The following is a 21,744-nucleotide window of genomic DNA, read 5'->3' on the forward strand; positions in this document are numbered from 1 at the left end:
GGGAGGGAGGGAGGGAGGACGGAGGGAAGGGGGAGGGAGGGAAGGAAGAGGGAGGGAGGGAAGAGGGAGGGAGGGAAGGAGGGAGGGAGGGATGAAGCATTGGTAAAGTAAAACAGTAGAGGAATGTTGATAAAAATATAAACACTCACTTTAAGATCCTGACATACGTGTTGATACCGTTCAGGTCAAGATGTAAATCTGCTTTTATTTTGTTCAACTCTCCTCGCTGTGTAGGCGCATTTCGAAACTGGGCGGTTGATGTGTCTTTGTTTGTCTGACACAAGTAAGCGCATATGAATTGCCCTGTCTCGGTATTATTTATCCATCAATGAACAAACCCAACATTTTCGATTCTGTGTTGACAGGCCACTGAGCACTCTCACAGACTTAGAGACTGAGAGGCTAAATTAAAGTAATCTTAAATTACCCCTCTGTCTAAAACGCAGTGATCATCTTACACATGAAGATGAATGGATGGATAAGTCTCGCCAACGCAGTTTCAGAAGGCGAGTATCGCGCTAGAGAGGGATGAGTTGGGCAACAAACATCGCTGATTTACATCACGACACATCACAACGTCAGCAATTAACCGCCTTCGAAAACCGCAAATAACGCTGTGAGGCGATTGCATGAAAGATTTAGACAAAGCACTAAATTAACCCAGCCTGTATGAAAGTTTGATGGAATATAGGCCTACCACGAGAGAACGATAATCAACCATAAACTATCGTTGGACAGCAGACACATATTATTTCACGTTTCCTCCTTGACTGAACTGGAGCAAGCTATGTACAGAAGCTACCAACTGATTTACTTCCAGTACTTAGTTTTCACTTCATAATCTGCTAAATTGATTGGCAAACTCTGAGCTTTCTCTTCCCCGACCGCCAGAGGCACTGACAGCTGTTGGTACTGAGACGTTCTTCAGTTTGGTCTGGAAGGCATTTGCAGCCTACCGGGATGTCTGAAACGTGACTAATCTCAACGCCACAACGTCTCGATTTTATTTCCATCTGCGCTGATTCCCATACCCACTTACGATGTGAAGAGGTTGGGAAAAAATGAAGAAAGGACGCTATTCTCACCCCATTGGAACGATCCTTCATGGCCGGACATACAGAGCACTCATTTGCCGCCTGTCGCGTTTAAATAAGTGTTGTTAAATGAAATGTTATTTCAGCGTCAAATCGATATTTATTCTTCCACGAAGAGTTTACCTGCTTTCACTTATTTCAACTAATTGTTTTGGAGAAGAATATGATTCGTGGAAAATGTGCCTATGTTGACTGGCAACCAAGGTGGCCTATTTTGCAAGATGAATAAGCAGTAGTGTTATACCAGCATACAATTACATTCAGAGAGGGCTGATGAAGGTAGGAACAAGGTGGTAGGGATACATACATATGGGAGAGGTTTCCCATTGGAAGAAACATCTTGGTCTGGACGTCAGGAATCTCAATCCCTTCCAGTGCCCTTAAAAGAACAACACAACATATAATTTGGTGAAAGAACCATCTATCTGGATGTGATGAGTGAGTGAGTGAGCGAGCGAGCGAGTGAGTGAGTGAGTGAGTGAGTGAGTGAGTGGGTGAGTGAGTGAATGAGTTTTTCAGAATAAAAATGTATCTTCCACTAGGAACTTACATTTTGCCGCCTGAATCAACATAAAGTCTAATATATTTCCATAAGATGCAACGGGTAGGCAGTAGATATGAGAGAATGGCAGAGGAAATGAATCAACATAACACTTATCTTTTGGTAGGAAGCAGAAGCAGATAAGCAGAGAATGCATTTCCTGCAGTGGTGAGGGCTGTAGTAGTGCAAAATTCGAACATAGTTCGACATTGTAAAGTCTATTGGAGTTAACAATCAGAACAAATGTCCAATAGCCGGAAACAAATAAAGTGTAAGAGGTAAACAAATAGCTAAAATTATAAGGTTTGAGTGTGTGCGGGCGTGTGTATGTATGTGTGTGCATGTGTGCGCGGGTGTATGCATTTGAGTGTGCGCGTATACGTGTGCACGTGCATGTCTGTGTGCGTTTGTGTGCGTGCATGTGTGCGTAAGTGTGTGCGCGTGCGTGTCCAATGTGTGCCTGTGTACTCACAGAGATCGCAGATGGGTCAGGTGGCTGAAGAGGGCGGGATTAATGTGGAGACGAGGATTGTGGGAAATATTTCTGTGAACAAGTGCGAGGATAAGAAACCTGAAGCAGGAGCTGAATGCAGAACACAGAGGAGAGCGCTTTCTTACGGCCACCTGTCAGCCAACCCCTTCAATCCACACACAAAGCTCAAACACGTCTGGGTCACTCAAGGGGCACAGCAAATGTTGACAGTTTGCTGAATGTGTTTTTTTGGCACACATTTTTCCGTTCTGGTTAATAAACGAAAGGCTCAAAGTAATTACCTCAGTCGTACAGATGGACAGAATACGCTTCTACGAATCCAAAGCACCCGACAGATTTCTGAACATATGGGGCCCGTTTGATGACCACCTCAAAGATAAATAATTGTGATTATATTTAATTGTTTGTTATATTGTGTAGTGATGCAACCCTGTACTGTTCGCCCTTTAGCTGCAGTGATACAACCCGACCTTGTGACATCTTGAAATAAGGTTGCACTATTTATTTATCTGGCAGCTTTTTCTTCCTCTATTTTGTTGTTTTTGTTGGGTCCTGTCTCGTTTTCTTTGTGTCTTTGATATGAAACAGAAAATAAAATAAATAAAAATGAGGGGCAGTGTAGCCAAAGTAGTTGTTTGTTTTCGTTTTGAAGGTACAGTCTGTCCAATGGCTACTTAAACATAGTCATTCAGGTCATGTTGTCACTAATAATAAGACCAGACTTTAGAGGCCAAATCCTGCTTTTGCCGGTCACTGCCAAGTTGTTTGCGAACGTTCTGCTCCGCTCCTTACTCTCTGGCTTCTCTGTGGGACATAAAAGTGGCCTTTCTTTGGCTTTGTGCTGGCATGTGGATCGCAGTCCGGGCGGTGGTCGACTGCTCTACATCCAAGTGAGGGATAAACTTCTCAGACCCTTATTGCACAATGCAACCATGTGGAACGCATTAAATATATAACATCGCTTATATACCGCAACGTTTGTACTAGTTAATACAACAAAGTTGGCTTGGGTCGTGACTATGGTTTTAGAATTTGAGCTATAATTTAGAGGCTAATAATTTAGCCTCTAAACATTAGTTATAGGCACTTACTTTTATACATAACTTACTTCTACAAACAATAAAACTGAATCGTATAAATATTGAAAGCAATTTCTGTGGTTGGAGAAGCAGTCCCTTCATTAATCACTTCCATTGGCTCCACAACGGAAAAAAACAAACATGTGCTATTAAATATGCACCTCCTTCCTAACCCTTTCATATACATGTCTTGATTTCAATAAAATCAAGAGAAACTAAACAAGTGGTCCTAAGACAGACGGACCGTCCTCCGCACACAAAGACACCGATCAAAGGATCCATTAAGTCCTCGCTTCAAAGGAGCTGGCACGCTCCTTCTCTCCGCTGTGTCGCTCGCCTGCCATGAGGTCTCTGACGAGGACCCGTTCGTTTGAATCTCAAACCATGGCAACCTCACCGGGGCTGGGCTCTTATCCTCAGCAGCGCTGAGGATAAGAGCCGAGGGAACTGCTGTGGGGCCGAGGGAACCGCCAAGGGTTGTGCTTCATACCTCACCCCTCTCAAGAGCACATGTGACCCCCACATAATGCGGCCTCATTCGTCCCCCCCCTCGTCCCCAGCGCTCCGCCCTCAGTTACTCACAGTTTCAGTAGAGTCTTGGACAGACTCTTGAAGGTGTCCTTGGGCAAGTCCTGGATTCTGTTGCCCGACAGGTCCCTGGAAGGGGGGAGGGAGTGGGAGGGAGGGAGAAGGGAGGGATGGAGAAGGGAGGTAACCATCAGACAATAAAACAAGCATAAAAAAAAGGAAAAAGGAGAGAAGGAAAGAGAACAGGAAAGAAAAACAAGTGAGGACGAAAGAAAGGTTTGTGCAAGTTCTCTGCTATTTACGCCTGTGGGCACTTGACTTAGAACGACATAACCGTGGGTCAGGTTGCAGAAATAAAAACAGGCTAGCTGTGTGACTGGACAGCTGGAGGAAGAGGAATATAGGAAGAAATAAAACTTGACTTGGTAGTGGTTTAAAGCCGGCAACAGCAGGTCTGACGGGTGCTTAATGGGCATATTTCTGGTTTAGTGTCCTCATCTTGGGTCTGACTTCACAACCTCCTTAAACACTGCGAAGCCCGAGGGAGAAGTCCAAGAGAGAGGCTCTGATTTGTCAGTTTTCCTCCTGTTTAAAAAACTACTCGACGCGTTAAAGAACTGTAAATGTTTATTCATCGTTGTTTTGTTTGAAAATGATTTAATTCAATTTTTAATCCAAAACCAACATGATTGTGTGTACCGCTGTCCCGCGGCACTTCCATTAATTCAATTATTCACAAAAAACGTTATTGTAATTTGGAGCCAACTATGCTAACAAAGCCAACTAAGCTGCCAATCATTGCCAGGGTGGCCACTTGGTCGGATAATGAGTTCCTTAATTAATTGTATCAAAGTTGTTCCCGGGGATAGAAAGGTGGGTGAGGACGGTACTCACAGTTCAGCCAGTTTCCATAGCGACTGGAAGGTGTTCTCAGGGATGGTGATAATCCTGTTGTCCATCAGTGACCTGGAAGAGAGAGAGAGGCCCTGCATCAGAGACACTGCCCCGGAACATAGGTGTATCAGCCCCCAGAGTCTACAGTAGATAGACTCAGTAAACTAGAAGAGAAAAACTGGTGCCGATCATGTGTCTTTCAGCACCCAGATTCTACAGAAGAAAGTAAACTAGAAGAGATTGTACACTAGAAATACCTAGTAAATAAGAAGAGAAACTTTCCCTCGGAACATGTGTGTATCAGCACCCAGATTATACAGTAGAAAGACTCTGTAAACTAGAAGAGACACAATGCCCCGGAACATTTGTGTATCAGCATCCAGATTCTACAATAGAAAGTAAACTAGAAGAGAGACACTGCCCCGGAACATGCGTGTATCAGCCCCCAGATTCTAAACTAGAAAGACTAATCCCTATGCTGGCCTAGGTTTTATAATCTGCCGCAGTACAGATCCGAATTATCCAAATACATCTCAAAGGAGGCCGGAAGGACTTTACAGCCAATTATAAACAAGCAATTAACCAAATAAACCCTAATGAACCAACAAACTAGTGACCATATAAGGAGTCCCACATCATGAGCCAGTGGTCGTCAACGCTCTTAATGATGGTAAGTCTTTTAAGGGACTAATGACAGGATCGTTTGGAGCAATGGAAACAAAGACATCAACCCAATCAGCCTCCTCTGCACGTCTGAACCTTAGCGCTCCGTGTGGAAATCACTCATCAGCGTTTGGCAGTGTGTCCAAGTTAGCGGGGGGAAACAATTCCTCCTGAGCTGCTGAACGGTACATCATGTGAGATTATGATCAGAAACGCAACCAACAAGAGGCCGCTGGTCTTCTGGAGAAGGACCCCATGGAGATGTCAAATCTGGCTGAGTCAGGCAGTAGCCTCCAGCGAGTGGCACCTAGAACACAGGCAACAGAGGCTGCTGACTGGTCTATCTAACAAACTATTTAATAAAACAGTGACCACAGGGACTTCCAGGTACAAAATAAGTAAGAAGAGAGAGGACACTAGAGTCTCAAACCCTAGAGGATACTTGTTCCCTTTCCTGTGCCAATCTAAGGCACAGACAAAGTTCTTTGAACGGGTACGCCCTTGGATCAAACTTTGGTACTTAGAACTTTGTGATAGAAAACCTCTTAAAATGTCCCAGTTTTGTCCCCAAATTGCTGTATCAGTGGGTAATAGGTTGCTAACACAACCATAACAACACCGGTAATTGGCATCCAAGAGTTTAGAGCCGTTTTAGTTCCTGCACTGTTTTACGGACTCATCCTCGCCCTGCTCCTTAAGTATTATTTGTTTCCATTATTCTGTCCATGTTTTCTGTGTAACTACTCTCTTCTGCTCTCGTTACGGATACGAAACACGAAAATACGTGTTTCGAGGGTTACATGTCCGGTTAAGGGTTTGTGCGATCAGGGTTATGGTTAGATCACCACAGTCACGGTGGATGGATGCGAATGGCCATGCTCGCGATAACATCGGCATCGTCGCAGCCTTGATGGGATCCCCCTGTATCCAGCTCCAACATCCGCTAACTGTGGCAGCACAGTCCATATCAACATCTGGACATGGATTTTCAGGAATATGTGGAGCCCACGACGAGTCCAACCTCCTCGTCTGGCCCACAGAGGGCGGTCGTCGCCTTCCGGAGGAAGGATCCCTTGTTGTCGAGAAACATGGCCCAAGTCACAAAAGGCCCAAGCTGGACGATCAGTCCTCCTCAATGGTGCTGCCTTCACACCCGTTCCTCAGGGGCTCAGCGGACTAGCATATGATGCTCGTATTCTCTCCCGAGGCCAGAGCGTCTGGCAGAGGTTTGGCAGAGGTTTGTGGAGAAGAACTCCTCATCCCCTCTGGTCACCTGACTGTACGACGGGGCTGCGGGTGGTCTTCTGGCGAACGTTCTTCTGCAGAGCGTTCTTCTGAAGAACTGGACTTGGAGGAGAAGGAGGACCTCAGGAGACGCATCCATCGGCGCACTCTGCAGTGGACATCCCCGGTCCTCTCTCACTCCCTGCTCTTCCTCTCCCCGTGCAGCTGCTTGATCCGGACCGCTTTGATGTTATACAGACTCCAGCCGCAGCCCCGTGTCCTTCTGGGTCCAGAAGCTGGGAGGGGAAGTGATGGAGAGGGCCTCTTCCGTCCGGCGCTCCCACGGGTCCGTGGTCAATCGCTTCCCACATGGACCCGACCCGTCGACGGGAACGACTCGTCAATCTGATCAGGGAGGCAACCGAGCCCCTCGCTCCCTGAGTGACGACATCTGGAGGAGCAGCAGAACAGGCAGACCTCCCCGGTGCCACGGTCTCTTTGGGGAAGGCTCAGTGCCAACAGCTTGATGCGACACACTGATGTCTACGTCTCAGAGGGGGCCAAGCCCACTGTGAGCGAGACGCTGTGCATGAAGGAGAGACACGCTTACAGAAACGTACTTCTGGTCTTTCTGATTGCTTTCACTTGTACCTGTTTATTAATAGTTTTGACTGTATCCCTCTGACTGACTTTAACACACTCTTTATTTAACACAGACATGTACACTGTACATTACATGTAATAAGTAATAATTAAGGTATGTTACAATAGGTAGGAATGCATGCTCATTACATAAGAATATTAAGTAAGAAGGCATGTACCTTATATGTTATAAGTAAGTATACATGCTCATTACATGTAATAAGTAAAAATGAATTTGCAATACATTTAATTGCACCAGTTTCTCGATGTGAGGTGTGTACTTCTGACTCAGTATATGAGGTGTGGTTTGACTCACAGAACCTCCAGCTTGCTGCAGGTCTTCAGGATGGAGTAGTTGAGCACCTGTATCTGGTTCCCCACCAGGTCTCTAATGGTGGAGGAATGGGGAAGAGAGGCCTTGTATTGTGTACAAACAGAAGGCCTGAATGAAAAGACGTGGGCATTGCTACACACATACAACCATTCACTTACTTTATATAGACGCACGCACACACACACAGACAAATGCTCATGCACATACACACACACACACACACACACAAATGCTCATGCACACACACACACACACACACACACACACACACACACACACACACACACACACACACACACACACACACACACACACACACACACACACACACACACACACACACACACACACAAGGTGGTCATCAGGCACTGCAGTCCGTTGACCGTTTAGTGAGATGAATTACCGTTTCAAATAAATAATCCATAACTTACGAGCAATAAAACGCTGTAGCTCTCAAAAGAGTTTACATCTGTAGATAGGTCAAATGGCTGCTGATCTAAAGTGCGCCTTAATGTAGGATATTAAAATAGACCTACAGGAAGAAGTATGTGTGAATTAAACATTTGTCAGTATATGGGAGCAAGCGGGAGAGAGAGAGAGGGAAGAGAGAGAGAGACAGAGAGGGAGGTAGAGAGAGAGAGAGAAAGAGAGGGAGAGACAGAGAGGGAGGGAGAGAGAGAGAGAGAGGGAAGAGAGGGAGAGACAGAGACAGAGAGAGAGAGAGAGAGAGAGAGAGAGAGAGAGAGAGAGAGAGAGAGGGATGGGAGGGAGAGACAGAGAGGGATGGAGAGAGAGAGAGAGAGGGAGGGAGGGAGAGACAGAGAGGGAGGGAGATATTGAGAGAGGGAGACAGATGACACCTCCTGATGGGGTTTCAAGCTGGGCTGGTCGCATTAACAGAGGAACGCGGAGGCCAGAGAGGGTGTCGGGCTTCTAATGAGAGCCCGGGTCCCGGCCCGGTGCCTCCCGGGGGGACTGGGGGAACAAAGGGAGGCGGGAGGGGCATGCTGACCTACACCGTCACCGTCTGCTGGTTCTGAAGGGCCCACAGGGGCCTCTCCGCCGGGGGCCCCAGGAAGGCTCTGAGCCTCTGTCGTCTCCAGCTCGCTCTCTGCCAGTGGTGGTGGCACGCACACGCACAAACACACACTCCCAACCGCGCTCACACAAACACACACACACGCACGCACAAACATGCTTGCACACGCTCACACACAAATGTATACGCACGCACACAGCCTTGCTCCCGCTTACACAGATAAGCACACATGCCCACACATGCCCCCCCATACACACACACACACACACACACACACACACACACACACACACACACACACACACACACACACACACACACACACACACACACACACATCGTATTGATGCACGCACACACACACCTACCCACACAGATTAATAAAAAATACTAACCTACTCCAGCAAAAATAGTGCAATCATTTCAGACAAAGATACCGACTTACAGCCAATCCAGAGCGGGCATGTGTTGGCAGAAGCTTGTGTGGGGCATCTGCTGCAGAGAAGTATCCACCATGGACCTGGAGCCAGAGAAGGGACATTTATGAGGACCGACAGAGAAACAACAGCACACACACACCCATATACACACACACACACGCATGCATGCATACACACACACACACACACACACACACACACACACACACACACACACACACACACACACACACATGCAAGCATATATACAAAATCACACATACACACCCATACACACACACACGCACACGCACAAAAACACAATCACACTCACACACACAAAATGTGCTTATGCCGACGACCGGGCAAGGCCCATAAACAGTGGCTGTGTTGGACGCAGACATGTGCAGCAGAAACCCAGCGACTGTCGGGTCGCTGTCTTCGACTCATTCACCCAGCCAATAGGAGCAGGGGACTGGGGGCGACACAGCGTAGCTTCCCACGGACCTCCACCAACCGTAGAGCCCTCGGCTTGCTCATGGGCGTGGCGGGAGGGATATCTGGCCTGTTTTTATGGGCATGGGAAACCCGGAGGAATCTCACATTGGACACGGGGAGAGCGTGCAGCTCCACATAGGAAGGCCCCTGGGTTTAGGAGGGGACGCGAACCCAGGACCTTCTTAGTCGGGGTGGAAGCCGCTGACCTCAGAGTCACCCGTTAGGCACCGACCGTCGGGGCCGGGATGGGGAACTATTTTCGTCCTTTTTTACGAGTTGCAAATAACGATCAAATAAACCCGTGAAAACATAGAAAAACACGAATACATGTGTGTCTTCCGGGAAACGACATCGTGATGACCGTTGGCGGACGGTGAGGACGTTGGAGCGTCCCTCCACATGTCAGGGTAGTTCGGTGCAAGCGTGCACGCTGATGGCGCGCCGCGTTCACCCACACGGAGAGCTGCTCTCGTGTCCGTCCCATTAAAAGGGACGAGCTGATCCACGGGGCCGATGGAGGGACGGGGATGAGGTGCGGAGGAGTGGGGAGACGAGCGCCAGGGACGCGCCACGTGGAACCAGCAGAGGGGGGGCTGGGGAGCGCGTGAGGTCGCGTGTGCACGTGAGTGCATGTGAGCATGTGTGCGTACGCCTGCGTGCAGGTGTGTGTGTGTGTCTGTGCGTGTGTGTGGGGGCCTGCGCACACGGGTGCGTGTCTGTGTTTTACTATCAGCTATTAATATGGTACTCTAAGACGCTTTACATATTGCCCTATCAAAACTATGTCAAACAGATTAGGAATAAAAGAAAAACAGCGGTTAAACATGAAGAATAAGGTGGGAGTTAGGTGGGGAAGGCTAGTGTGAAAAGGTATGTTTTGAGGGCAGATTTGGAAGTAGAGAGGGTTGGAGAGACTTTGATGTGGGAGGGGAGTGAATTCCAAAGGGTGGGGCAGCAACTGAGAAGGCCCGATCCCCCCAAGTCCGTCGCTCAGTCCGTGGAACTTACTCATTAAGATAAGACCCTCCAGCCCCACAGGATGGGACGGCTTTCTACTTTTTAAATCAATGTTCTTTTTTTCTCTATTTGGATTGATCGTGAGATGTGACGGGCGACTGGCTCCAACCACAGCCTGCTCGCCGGTGTTCATAAGGGGAGGGCACCAATCTGTGACCAGAGACTGACCTGCATACCAAGTCAGAGCAGCCACACTCCTGAGGCTGCTGTAGGCTTAAGAATTGCATTTCCAAATGACAAGAGATGGGGGAAGGAATGAAGGAAGGACGGAAGGAAGGAAGGAAGGAAGGAAGGAAGGAAGGAAGGCGGACGGACGGACGGACGGACGGACGGACGGACGGACGGACGGACAGACAGACAGACAGACAGACAGACAGACAGACAGACAGACAGACAGACAGACAGACAGACAGACAGACAGACAGACAGACAGACAGACAGACAGACAGACGGACAGACGGACAGACGGACAGACGGACAGACGGACAGACGGACAGAAGGAAGGACGGATCTACTCACAGGTACATCAGCGACTGCAGTCCAGTGAAGGTGTCCTGTGAAACGCTCCTCAGTGGGTTATGATCCAGCATCCTGGTGAGAGAACAGGGTTAGATGTTGAGCATTAAGTGAGGGCAGGGTTAGATGATAGAGCATTAAGTGAGGACAGGGTTAGATGATGGAGCATTAAGTGAGGGCAGGGTTAGATGATGGAGCATTAAGTGAGGGCAGGGTTAGATGATGGAGCATTAAGTGAGGACAGGGTTAGATGATGGAGCATTAAGTGTGGGTGCATATTGAAAACAGGGTTAGATGATAGAGCATTAGGTGAGTTACACATCCAATGTGTGTTTAGTGTTCAGTGTGCAGACAAAATGGCACTGACAATTACAATACAATCTTCTCTAACCATAGACACAAATAAGCTGTGCATCACTAAACATCTTTAAAAAGAACAGTGTAAATATTCCAAATATGCTGCAGTATTTCATCCAGAAACACCACTTTACTGTTTGTTTGGATTAGGCAGTAAACAAAAAAGAACAAAGATATAGGATGCTTGTATTAGTTAGTGCACACCGAAACAGGATCGCAATGGTGGATCAGAAGTCTGTGCTCGGACGCACAATTCATGATACACCACGTGTGTGTGTCTGTGTTTTACTATGGGCTTGTGTGTGTGTGTGTGTGTGTGTGTGTGTGTGTGTGTGTGTGTGTGTGTGTGTGTGTGTGTGTGTGTGTGTGTGTGTGTGTGTGTGTGTGTGTGTGTGTGTGTGTGTGTGTGTGTGGGGGAGGGGAGATCACAACAGTGGATCAGAAGTCTGTGCTCAGACGCACAATTTATGATAACATAATAACAACGAGGCAGTTCTGGCTAAATCCTTCTCTCTAACTGGCTGTAAGGCACACTTTTTTTTAAGCCATGAGGATAAATGGCCCACAGAAATAAACAAGGTTGATCTATGATAATCCTTATATCAACACAATATTTCTCTACATAAACCCAAAACAAGCTTGGAATAAAATAGCTAAACATCTCTTTGGACTGGTTTTCTTGGGTTTCTATCTTTGGGCTGTAAAATTGAAGAACACAAACTGATTCAAAGCTTTCCGAGTCCTATTCAGCGCCCTTTGTGTTGTGATAAAATGGAACTACAACTCAAGAGTCGATACTGGTTGTGTACCATTAACCAGGTGTGGCAAGGTCCAGGTGTGGCCACACTCCTATTTCAAAAGCTTCATGAAAAAGATACAGCACAAACAAACTCTTTCCTGTTGTGTTTGATGCATAGAGGACGGTGAGAATGATTCATTATTAGGCCAGTGAGTTTGTGTTTTTGGGACACGGAGACCAAAACACTCTCATACAAAAACATTTTTCTAACAAACAAAACAGAATGTTAAGAGAGAGATGTAATTTGGTTCTGCGAGAACCAAGAGAGCCAGGGAACCCAAAACCACTTTTTTTTGTTTTCAACAAGGTCATTTGTCCGACATGATCAGTTACTTAAATGTGTCCCAAATTTAGACGAAAAAGGGGTAAAATCCGAGGTTCTTGCCGTTCTCCCCAAATCACAATATCAACGTTCCACTCTGCTGCGAACGCAGGTGGCGTTGTCTGCGTGGACGCGTGGAGCACCGTCTGGGCCGCGATAGACTGTGGCGTCCGAAAGAAAGTTGGGCTTTTCAGACGGCTTTTTTGGGCTTTTCCCACGCTGCGGTGTGTGTGAATGGGGAAGCTCCGACTGAGCAGCAATTTATTTAATACCTGCTTCCGAGTGAGGGTCAGGCTTCCCCGGACACCGATAGTATAACGCTACGTTGTGTGGCGCATTTCATATACAACATCACTTATTAAAAAGCTCATAACAGTTAAAAAAATTAAAAGCATCTTGAATTTGGCGTGGGTCGTAGCCATGTGGATACACACCTCTCTCGTTCCCTAAAACTCTCAGCCCACAACACATTTTTTCTAAATCACATAGTGTTCAAAATCCATCTGAAACCGTGGGCTCACTTACTCTTTAAGTAAATACCAAGGGACCTATCAAAGCTTCACCATTGAGAGGTCATAATGAAAGCAGTCCGTTTTGGTGGTCACGGTAAAGCCCGACCAAAATAAGCAGACTTTCCTTGATTGAAAGTGTTTTTCTATTACGACTGCCAAACCACACACTGACACACCTACGCACCGACGCACACAGTTTACTCCCTCATGCTGATAGTTCAATTCAAGTTAGGAGAACTCATCCCAATGTGTGTGCGTGTCTGTGTGTGGTCCACTGCTACTTACAACCAGTGTAACTGATGGAGATCTCTGAATACTCCTGGGCTCAGAGAGGATATCACGTTTTCACTTAGATACCTGGGAGAGAGAGAGAGAGAGAGAGAGAGAGAGAGGAGGAAGAGAGAGAGACAGAGAGAGAGAGAGGGAGAGAGAGAGAGAGGAGGAAGAGAGAGAGACAGAGAGAGAGAGAGGGAGAGAGAGAGAGAGGAGGAAGAGAGAGAGACAGAGAGAGAGAGAGGGGAGAGAGAGAGAGAGAGAGAGAGAGAGGAGGAAGAGAGAGAGAGAGAGAGAGAGAGAGGAGGAAGAGAGAGAGAGAGAGAGAGAGAGAGAGAGGAGGAAGAGAGAGAGACAGAGAGAGAGAGAGAGAGAGAGAGAGAGAGAGAGAGAGAGAGAGGGGGAGAGAGAGAGAGAGAGAGAGAGAGAGAGCGAGAGAGAGAGAGAGAGAGAGAGAGAGAGAGAGAGAGGAGAGAGAGTGAGAGAGAGATGGAGAGAGAGAGAGATGGAGACGGAGAAAGACAGAAACAGAGAGAGAGAGAGAGAGATGTAGAGAGAGAGAGAGAGAGAGAGAGAAAGAGAGAGATGAAGGGAGAGAGAGAGAGGGAGAGAGAGAGGGAGCAAGGAAGAGGGATAGCAAGAGAGAGATGGAAAGAGGGAGAGCGAGACAAAGATAAAAATGAAAAAACTTTTCTTCAGTCTACATTGTTACTGAATCAATAATATATTGCTTTCTTTCCCTAAACAAATATTCTCCAGCTTCGGAGACCATCCAGCCACCCTATAATACACAAGCGCACTCAAGTTCGGCTAAGCAACAGCATTAAAGGGGACCTATTATGCTTTTTCGACTTGTATGACCTATAAACGTTGTTATAATGATTGATAGTCATGTTTAACCATACTAAAGTGTCAAATAATGACGTACATGCATTTCGGCGTATTCCCTGCTGACAGTATGGGGTGGCTGTGCAGAGCGCTAAACACTCGGGACAACTTTGCGATTCACTTGTTCACATTTCCGGGAAATCATCTACGTTGAGGCACTCCTGCCGCTCCCCCATATGCCTGGTCAAATCTGCCCGCGCGCGCGCTTCAATGAAGGTTACCAATCACAACGGAGTTGGGTTGGCAGCAGGGGGGCGAGGGGGCGGAGAAGGACGAAACCGAGCGTTGACAGAGAAGGCTGAAAGCGCCCAGATGAGAGGAAGAGTTTCCCGAAAATCGACATCGTTTTTTGTGTATGGTTAAACATGACTATCAATCATTATAACAACGTTTATAGGTCATAAAAGTCGAAAAAGCATAATAGGTCCCCTTTAAGGATAGCCGAGGGCTTGACCTCAGAAGCTGTTGCTTCCTCTCATTTGAAGGCTGTGTGCGGTAGGCTGCGTGCGGTAGGCTGCGTGCGGTAGGCTGCGTGCGGTAGGCTGCGTGCGGTAGGCTGCGTGCGGAAGGCTGTGTGCGGTAGGCTGCGTGCGGTAGGCTGCGTGCGGTAGGCTGCGTGCGGTAGGCTGCGTGCGGTAGGCTGCGTGCGGTAGGCTGCGTGCGGTAGGCTGGGCCGAAGGCCTACCGTGCAGTCTCAATGAATTGAACCAGATTTGCAAATTAAGACAACAACCAACTCCTGACACCCGGAGGGAACAAGGCAGAAAGACAAAACAAGCAGGAAGCTTTCACATTGTATGCAGTGCGGACTTCGACATTTACCTTCGGCTCCCTCTGCGCATTTCAAATCCAAGCAAGCGAGCAAGTCTCAAGCCAAGACAAACAGCAGCGCTGCGGACATCAGCAAAAAGCATTCAACTGCAGGGGAGATTTGGTTAGGTTCCCTTGAACGAGCAATCGAAAGCAGATCCGCGTGCTTGGGATACCTCGGAGTTCACCGTTTATTATCTGTAAGCATGTCACTCACAGTCTCTTGAGCGTGTGCAGGCCACTGAAGGCGTGCTTGGATATGGTGTGCAGGCTGTTGTTTTGGAGGTACCTGAGATCAGAGACAGAACCGAAGATGAGGACAAACTGAACAAAACCAGGTGCGGATTGTGATTTAGTAAAGGCAATACATGCGGGACACTGACCGGCTCCATATTCCAGCATGAGCCGAAAAAGGAACAAATCGCTAAATCACATGTCACGCGTGTCTCCGTGCCGCTCAATCCTTCTTTCAATAGCTCATCTTGTGAGCTATTGAATCATAGTTGATAGGATGTACTTCAACGTTTATTCATCTGTTTTTTTCGCGCAGATGTTTCGAACTTCACTCCCCTCTCATCCGCAGTCAGGCCCCTGTGCAGCGCACCAAGCACCTTGGGGCGCACCAACAATTAAGGTTTTAAAAAAATACAAATAAAAAGATATTACATTATTGAATTTAAAAAAGATATAAATTAGTCATGCTTATTCTTAATTGCATAACCTATCACTCAATTTCGGCAAATTAGTTGTTTTTACATATAAAGGTAAACATAGATGTTTAAAACTTTTTATATATTAGGTAAAAACGTCTAATTTGCCGAAATTGAGTGAGTTTTTATATATAAGGGCCCTGTCATCTCTAAAACCGGTAGTATGATCTGCTGGTTTTGCTCCAACAAGCCTCCTCACTTAAGGTGCGGCCACACCAGACGCGTATTTCGCGTACTTCGCGTATGAAATCGCCATTTTTTCCATAGGGAACCATTGGTTTACGCGCGTATTACGCGTAATATGCGTATAAGCAACATTGTACGCGCGTATTGCGCGTATGAGGCGCGTATATGTACGCGCTATACGCGCGTAAAGTGCGTATATCGCGTATATCGCGTACATTTCAAGAGTTCAAATTTTTTTACTTTTTACGCTCATACGCATGACGATTAGCCGTATTGCCCAATCAACGTTGAGCTTGACCCGACGTCACTGGCAGAGAGTAGTGAGCTTGGACAGAGGCATACGGCCGACATCTTTCTTTATTCTGTGTGGAAATAGTAACATAGTTACGCCATTAAATGCTTTTATGGAAACATTTCTAGAGAGAAATGTGCATTTTACTTTCATAATGTTCGCTCGGTGAATGTGAAGGATGTTTGGTTTGATAGTTATGACGAAGAGGGAACGCTCCGTTCACTTGCATGGACAGAGTCTCTGGTTACTAAGCAACCTCAACGTCTTGGCGGACTATTTCTCTGCTGATCAACACTACAGACACTACACGAACAGAAATTGAGGTGGATCAAAATATCATCGTCGCCGTGTGCGGCCGTCCTGTCCTGTACGACACCACGATGGTGTCGTACAGGGACAGGAACAAAACAGAGAGGGCGTGGGTCGACGTGGCAGAGGATATTGGCGTTCCTGGTAAGATCAGTGAATAATGTGTGTGTGTATTTTGCTTGGCTTCAGCTATCGGTTGTGTTCTACTATGAAAAAAGTTAGCGCCGGTTAGCGGTAGCACCAGTTAGCAGTAATATTAAGTGATACTACTACAACAGACTGTCCCGCTTGTCAGGTTACACAACTTAATATGTATATATGTTCTTGTCAGTGGACAGGAGGTGGAAGTCACTCAGGGACAGGTATAGCGCGTATTGCGCGTATTGCGCGTATGCGACCATTTTTGACACAAAATGGTCAAGCAACATTATACGCGCGTATCTCGCGTAAAAAGTACGCGAGATACGCGTCTGGTGTGGCCGCACCTTTAGAGGTGAATACTATCCCACCGCACTATGACAATAACAAATGAGATTTATAGGTCGCTTTCCATGAAGCCAACGGCGATTCATGGAAATCCACTTGATTTCGTTTTTTTCCCCCTTGATCTCTTCTAAGTCTTAGAGATCAAGGTGCTTGGGTTAAGAATATGAATTCATGCATCATGCAACGCACGCGTTGTGCGCACTACAAAGTGTTCCTCCCCTCGCTTAGCTGTCCTCCACGCTGGATGCGGTGCTCAATGTTCTCGCGGTTGAATAAATCGCGGCACTTTGTTCCAAAGATGCAAATCAAAGTCGGTATTATCCGTCGGCTCGCACGCCGATAAATCAACGTGTTGTTCAAAGCTCAGCTGGGGTCTGGGTTGTGGAGATGGCGTGCAGCGGTCTTCTCCATCGCCTAACCCCGCTCATCTCTGAGTCCATGAGGCCAACGGTTCACTCCATCCCCTCGTTGGCAGATGGTTGTCCTCCGTTTGTCTGGGAGGCTCGATAAAGCGCTAACTCATTTCTACAGTTTTTTAATTTTTTTATGAGGAATGAATACGCAACTATTATTATTTATGGCTTTTTTTGGTCTTCAGATCAAACTTTGTGCTGTCAAGACTCCTGAATGAGCCTCTTTTTCTAATGGTAATGTTTTATAAGATACTTAAAGGGATACTTCACCCATTTAGAACCGGCGTTGTATCATTATAAAATCGCTATTGTAATATAAATAAATATATAAATAAATATCAGTCTAAACCAGTCTCCCCTTGGCCCATTTTATCTCATCTAATTGTCTCCCGAAATGACGTTTGACGTATTTCGGGAGAAACCTCTTGTCCCGCTAGAAGGGCCGAGGACTACAACACACTTTTGGTGGCAAATCTTTCCACCAATAAGGAATGAGAGGGGGCGGGAGCTCGCATACGGGAGACCGACAGGTGGGCGGGGCAGCGAGCGCAATGCACTGTGGTAGTTGGAGGTTTTCTTACTTTGAGCCAGAGAGACCATGAAAACACGCTTTCTGCCTTTTTTCAAGCTAGGATGAACCGATTTCAATTTTTTTTTCACATTTATAATACATTGAATTATTTAATTCATAAAACCTTCATATTCCCACCGGTGAAGTATCTCTTTAAGGAAGACATTTCTGAGGCTGTTAATGCATTGGACTGTCATTTCTGGAGGAATAACTTACAATCTCTCCAGGGAGGAATATTCGGAGAAAACATAGTCGGACAACAGTCGTATCTTATTGCTCCTCAAGGACCTGGAACGAGAGAGACAGAGAGACACAGAGAGAGAGAGAGAGAGAGAGAGAGAGAGAGAGAGAGAGAGAGAGAGAGAGAGAGAGAGAGAGAGAGAGAGAGAGAGAGAGAGAGAATTTAAAGATCATTTGATATTAATTATGTTACCCCATAAAAATAAGCATTCAGTTCAGAGCGGATCTTGTGGAACACTTAGTCCAGAGAACCCATTAATGGTGTACAGGGAGGGCACATTATCTAATGACCGACGGAGGGGATACAGGAGATATAAACTGAACTCCCCCAGCTTCACCATAAACCGCTCACTCAGGAGAACAACACTGCAAACATGGGCATGATGGTGGCTCGCACGCACACACACACACACACACACACACGCATTCACACACACACACACACACACGCATTCACACACACACACACACACACACACACGCATTCACACACACACACACACACACACACACACACACACACACACACACACACACACACACACACGGGTGAGGCATTTTGTCGGGACCTTGGAGAGAACTCAGAATAGATGAAAAGGGACAAGCCAATTTCAAGAACTGTACTGAATTAAATTGAAATAGAAACATGGAATATTAATATTCAAAATTCAAATTCAATTCAAAAAAACTTTATTTGTCCCCAGGGGGCAATTGAGGGCACATAGCAGCAGCATTACAAAGGACAGGGCCATGTCCAAACAAAAACAAACAAAAACAAACAAACAAAAACAAACACGGCTTCACCAGTCCATGTGGGGAGGGCACAAGCCCGGGTGGGGGGTTTAGGAGGAGTTGAGGAGGTGAACAGCCTTGGGAACAAAGGTTGCTTTTCTCCTCTGTGTCCTACAGCCGAGGCAGCGTAGTCGGCGCCCTGAGGGGAGCCACTCAAAGGCGGGGTGTAGAGCGTGTGAGGGGTCCTGCATAAGTCTTTTGGCTAACCGGAGTGTTTGCTGGTCGTGGAAGGAGGAGAGAGTTCTTATTGAAAGTCCAATTATTTTAGAGCAAACTCTGGCCGTACTCTCCAGGCGGTTTCTGTTTCGGAGGGTGATGGAGTGGAACCAGCAAGTTATAGAAAATGTACAGATGCTTTCAATGAAGGAGTAATAGAAAGTAAGCAGTATGTTTTTGCTGACTCCAAAGGAATTTAGTTTCCTTAAGAGATACTTCCGCTGATGATATGCCTTCATTTAAAACAATGTAAGGACATGCAGAGCCTCTCTTCTCTTCAGTCTCACGCTCACTTTCTCACTGCAGTATATTGTGACTCTAGATTGTGCTACAATGAAGTGACACTGTGAGATGTCAACGTGTATGCTCTTACTGTGAAGTTAAGTGGCTCTGTCCGTGTTTCAAACTAACTTAACTAATCTTGTTTGGCACCCTCTATACCTAGCTTATTACAACAGAACAGAATTCAAACATGTGACTCTTCAAACCTAGCTTATTATAAGTTATTGCAGAACCGCAACCAAATGTTTTCCTTGAGAGCCAATTTGCGAACATAGTGACCGGCAAAGGGGTTTGAACTCACTTATCTGTGCCGGCGTCTAGCGATGGGAAACAGCATGTCTGGACGCGGCTGGTGGGGGGTAAGGGAGAGGGACGAGCTGGGTGCGCTTGAATGCCAAACGATCTGAACCGTTGTGTTGGACCCAATTACCCGAGTAGCAAATCCAATTAATCAAGCCCTCAACAAACAGGAACAGCGGGGGGACGCGGGTCTAGTGATACGAACCAGCCTAATTGGGTTCGTCCCAGACAAAGAGATTCTACATAAAATAGTGAATCACGAAGAGTTCATTGGAAAAGTAGTTGCGTTTTTTATTTTCTCTACGTTAAAGTTACTTACTTTCATCCCAGTCAGAAAGAGGTGCAGGGTCAACGTCAAAGCATCAGCCTTCAGTCAAATGTCATTAAATGAATGAAATGAATACCTAAATGAGTCAGTTGCTAAGTTAGGAATTTAGGTTAATTGTAATTGAAGGAGTTGTTCTGACTCTCCAGCAGCAAGGGGCAATGTCATGTTCAGTTTTTCAGTTCCTAAAGATGCTCCAAAAATATGAAAACGCTTGACCTCAAAATCAGCTCAGAGATTTCGGATGAACATTTTGCAATGTATCAATTTTAGATTGGATACTGCTCTTATTTAAGATGGCGGTTCCAAGCAGATTAAGCACACATATGGTAAACGTATCAGAGCTGGTCAATTCCCACTGAGTTGAAAAAAGCGATCGTGACGCTAATGGTTTAAGGCTGGCTAGAGCAGACCGAGCAGACGACTATCGATCCATTTGTATTCTATCTGCGATCCCAGAGAACCTTTAATAGAGTGAGGCAGGACAACTGGTCCACTGGCGTATAAGAGAGCCACTAATCATCCTTAACAGTTTGGATTCGGGGCCAAAGCACTCGACTGAAACATCCTGCTGCTGTCTCGTTGAAAACACCAAGTGTTCTCCAGAGAAGGGTCTTGCAGTGGGATGTTCTTGACCTTAAGAAGCCGTTGGACTCTTGAAACCATGAGGTTCTTCAGAGCAAATGTCCGTACTTTATTAACTGCTCTGGACATTTAATGAAAAGGTAAAACAATGGCTACTAAACCTGATCAAACCTGATCAAACCTGCAGTCATTGATCTTTGGCATCTCACAACTTCTATTTGTGAACAACGTGTGCACGCACACAGACAGACAGACACACACACGCACTATATAGGGGTTGACTATCTAGTTTCCATTATTAACTGTATTTAATATTCTAAAACATATATTTTATAATGTTTTGGACTGACATATTATTCACACCAAATTTCAAATTTGTGCAAAGGTTCCTAAACCTAAAAATATATATAAATAAAAATGAGCTTGCAGAATCTTCTGCTTCCAGGGTGGTTTTCTACATTGTTCCTGACCAACAAACAAAGAGATGAAATAATACAATAAACAGAAAGAAAGAAACACTGCAAATTGAGTCCAATGAAATGACCATGGCAGCTGAGTAGTTCTGCTCGTTGGTCTCTGACCCGGCGGCTCTTACTCCAGCAGTACCACAGGAGGTCTGGACGTCCAACAAGTGGATCATGTTATTGCTGAGGCGGGGGTGGGGGAACGGTAGGGAATCCAGATGGCTGTTCAACTCTGCCACAGAGAAGCGGTCCTCTTTCTGTTTGTCTCTCTCTCCCACGCTCTCCAACTTTGGCGGAAAGGAAGGAGCGAGCGAGCGAGTGTGCTGTGCGATCGAGCGAGTTTTGCAGACACTAAGGAATTAATTTTTCAAGTTATGATACTGAGTGGTTGGGTTTCGAAGTCATTGGTCTTGAGTTACAGCAGGAGCAATTGGTTTCTTCGATTTTTGGGTGACATCTTGGCCAGCCTGCAATTGCTAGTCGGTATTTTGAGCAGAATGGGCGTTGAAGCGGGGGGGAAAGGTGAGACTGGGTACCCAGGGTAGCTGAAGGGAAGCTTAGAGCATAACATGAATCAATCAAGAACCTAAATTAACCAGTAGTATACCTGCAATGTCAATTGACATGTCTA

At 46.4% G+C, this 21,744-nt stretch overlaps 1 protein-coding gene across 2 annotated transcripts in view; it reads right to left on the minus strand.

Annotated features, from left to right (window-relative positions):
• The window catches only part of rxfp2a (relaxin family peptide receptor 2a), a 51,400-nt gene that overhangs the window by 12,462 nt on the left and 17,194 nt on the right, over positions 1-21,744 (minus strand). For both annotated transcript variants that reach the window (XM_060057545.1, XM_060057544.1), the window contains exons 5-14: positions 18,126-18,197; positions 15,160-15,231; positions 13,257-13,328; positions 10,985-11,056; positions 8,977-9,051; positions 7,475-7,546; positions 4,630-4,701; positions 3,790-3,864; positions 2,108-2,179; positions 1,402-1,473 (exon numbers count right to left, since the gene is read on the minus strand). In XM_060057545.1, the coding sequence (XP_059913528.1) occupies positions 1,402-1,473; positions 2,108-2,179; positions 3,790-3,864; positions 4,630-4,701; positions 7,475-7,546; positions 8,977-9,051; positions 10,985-11,056; positions 13,257-13,328; positions 15,160-15,231; positions 18,126-18,197 (726 nt within the window). The remainder of the gene's footprint in view (positions 1-1,401; positions 1,474-2,107; positions 2,180-3,789; positions 3,865-4,629; positions 4,702-7,474; positions 7,547-8,976; positions 9,052-10,984; positions 11,057-13,256; positions 13,329-15,159; positions 15,232-18,125; positions 18,198-21,744) is intronic.

This window comes from Gadus macrocephalus, chromosome 7 (assembly GCF_031168955.1).
Source record: "Gadus macrocephalus chromosome 7, ASM3116895v1".
Lineage (NCBI taxonomy): Eukaryota > Metazoa > Chordata > Actinopteri > Gadiformes > Gadidae > Gadus > Gadus macrocephalus.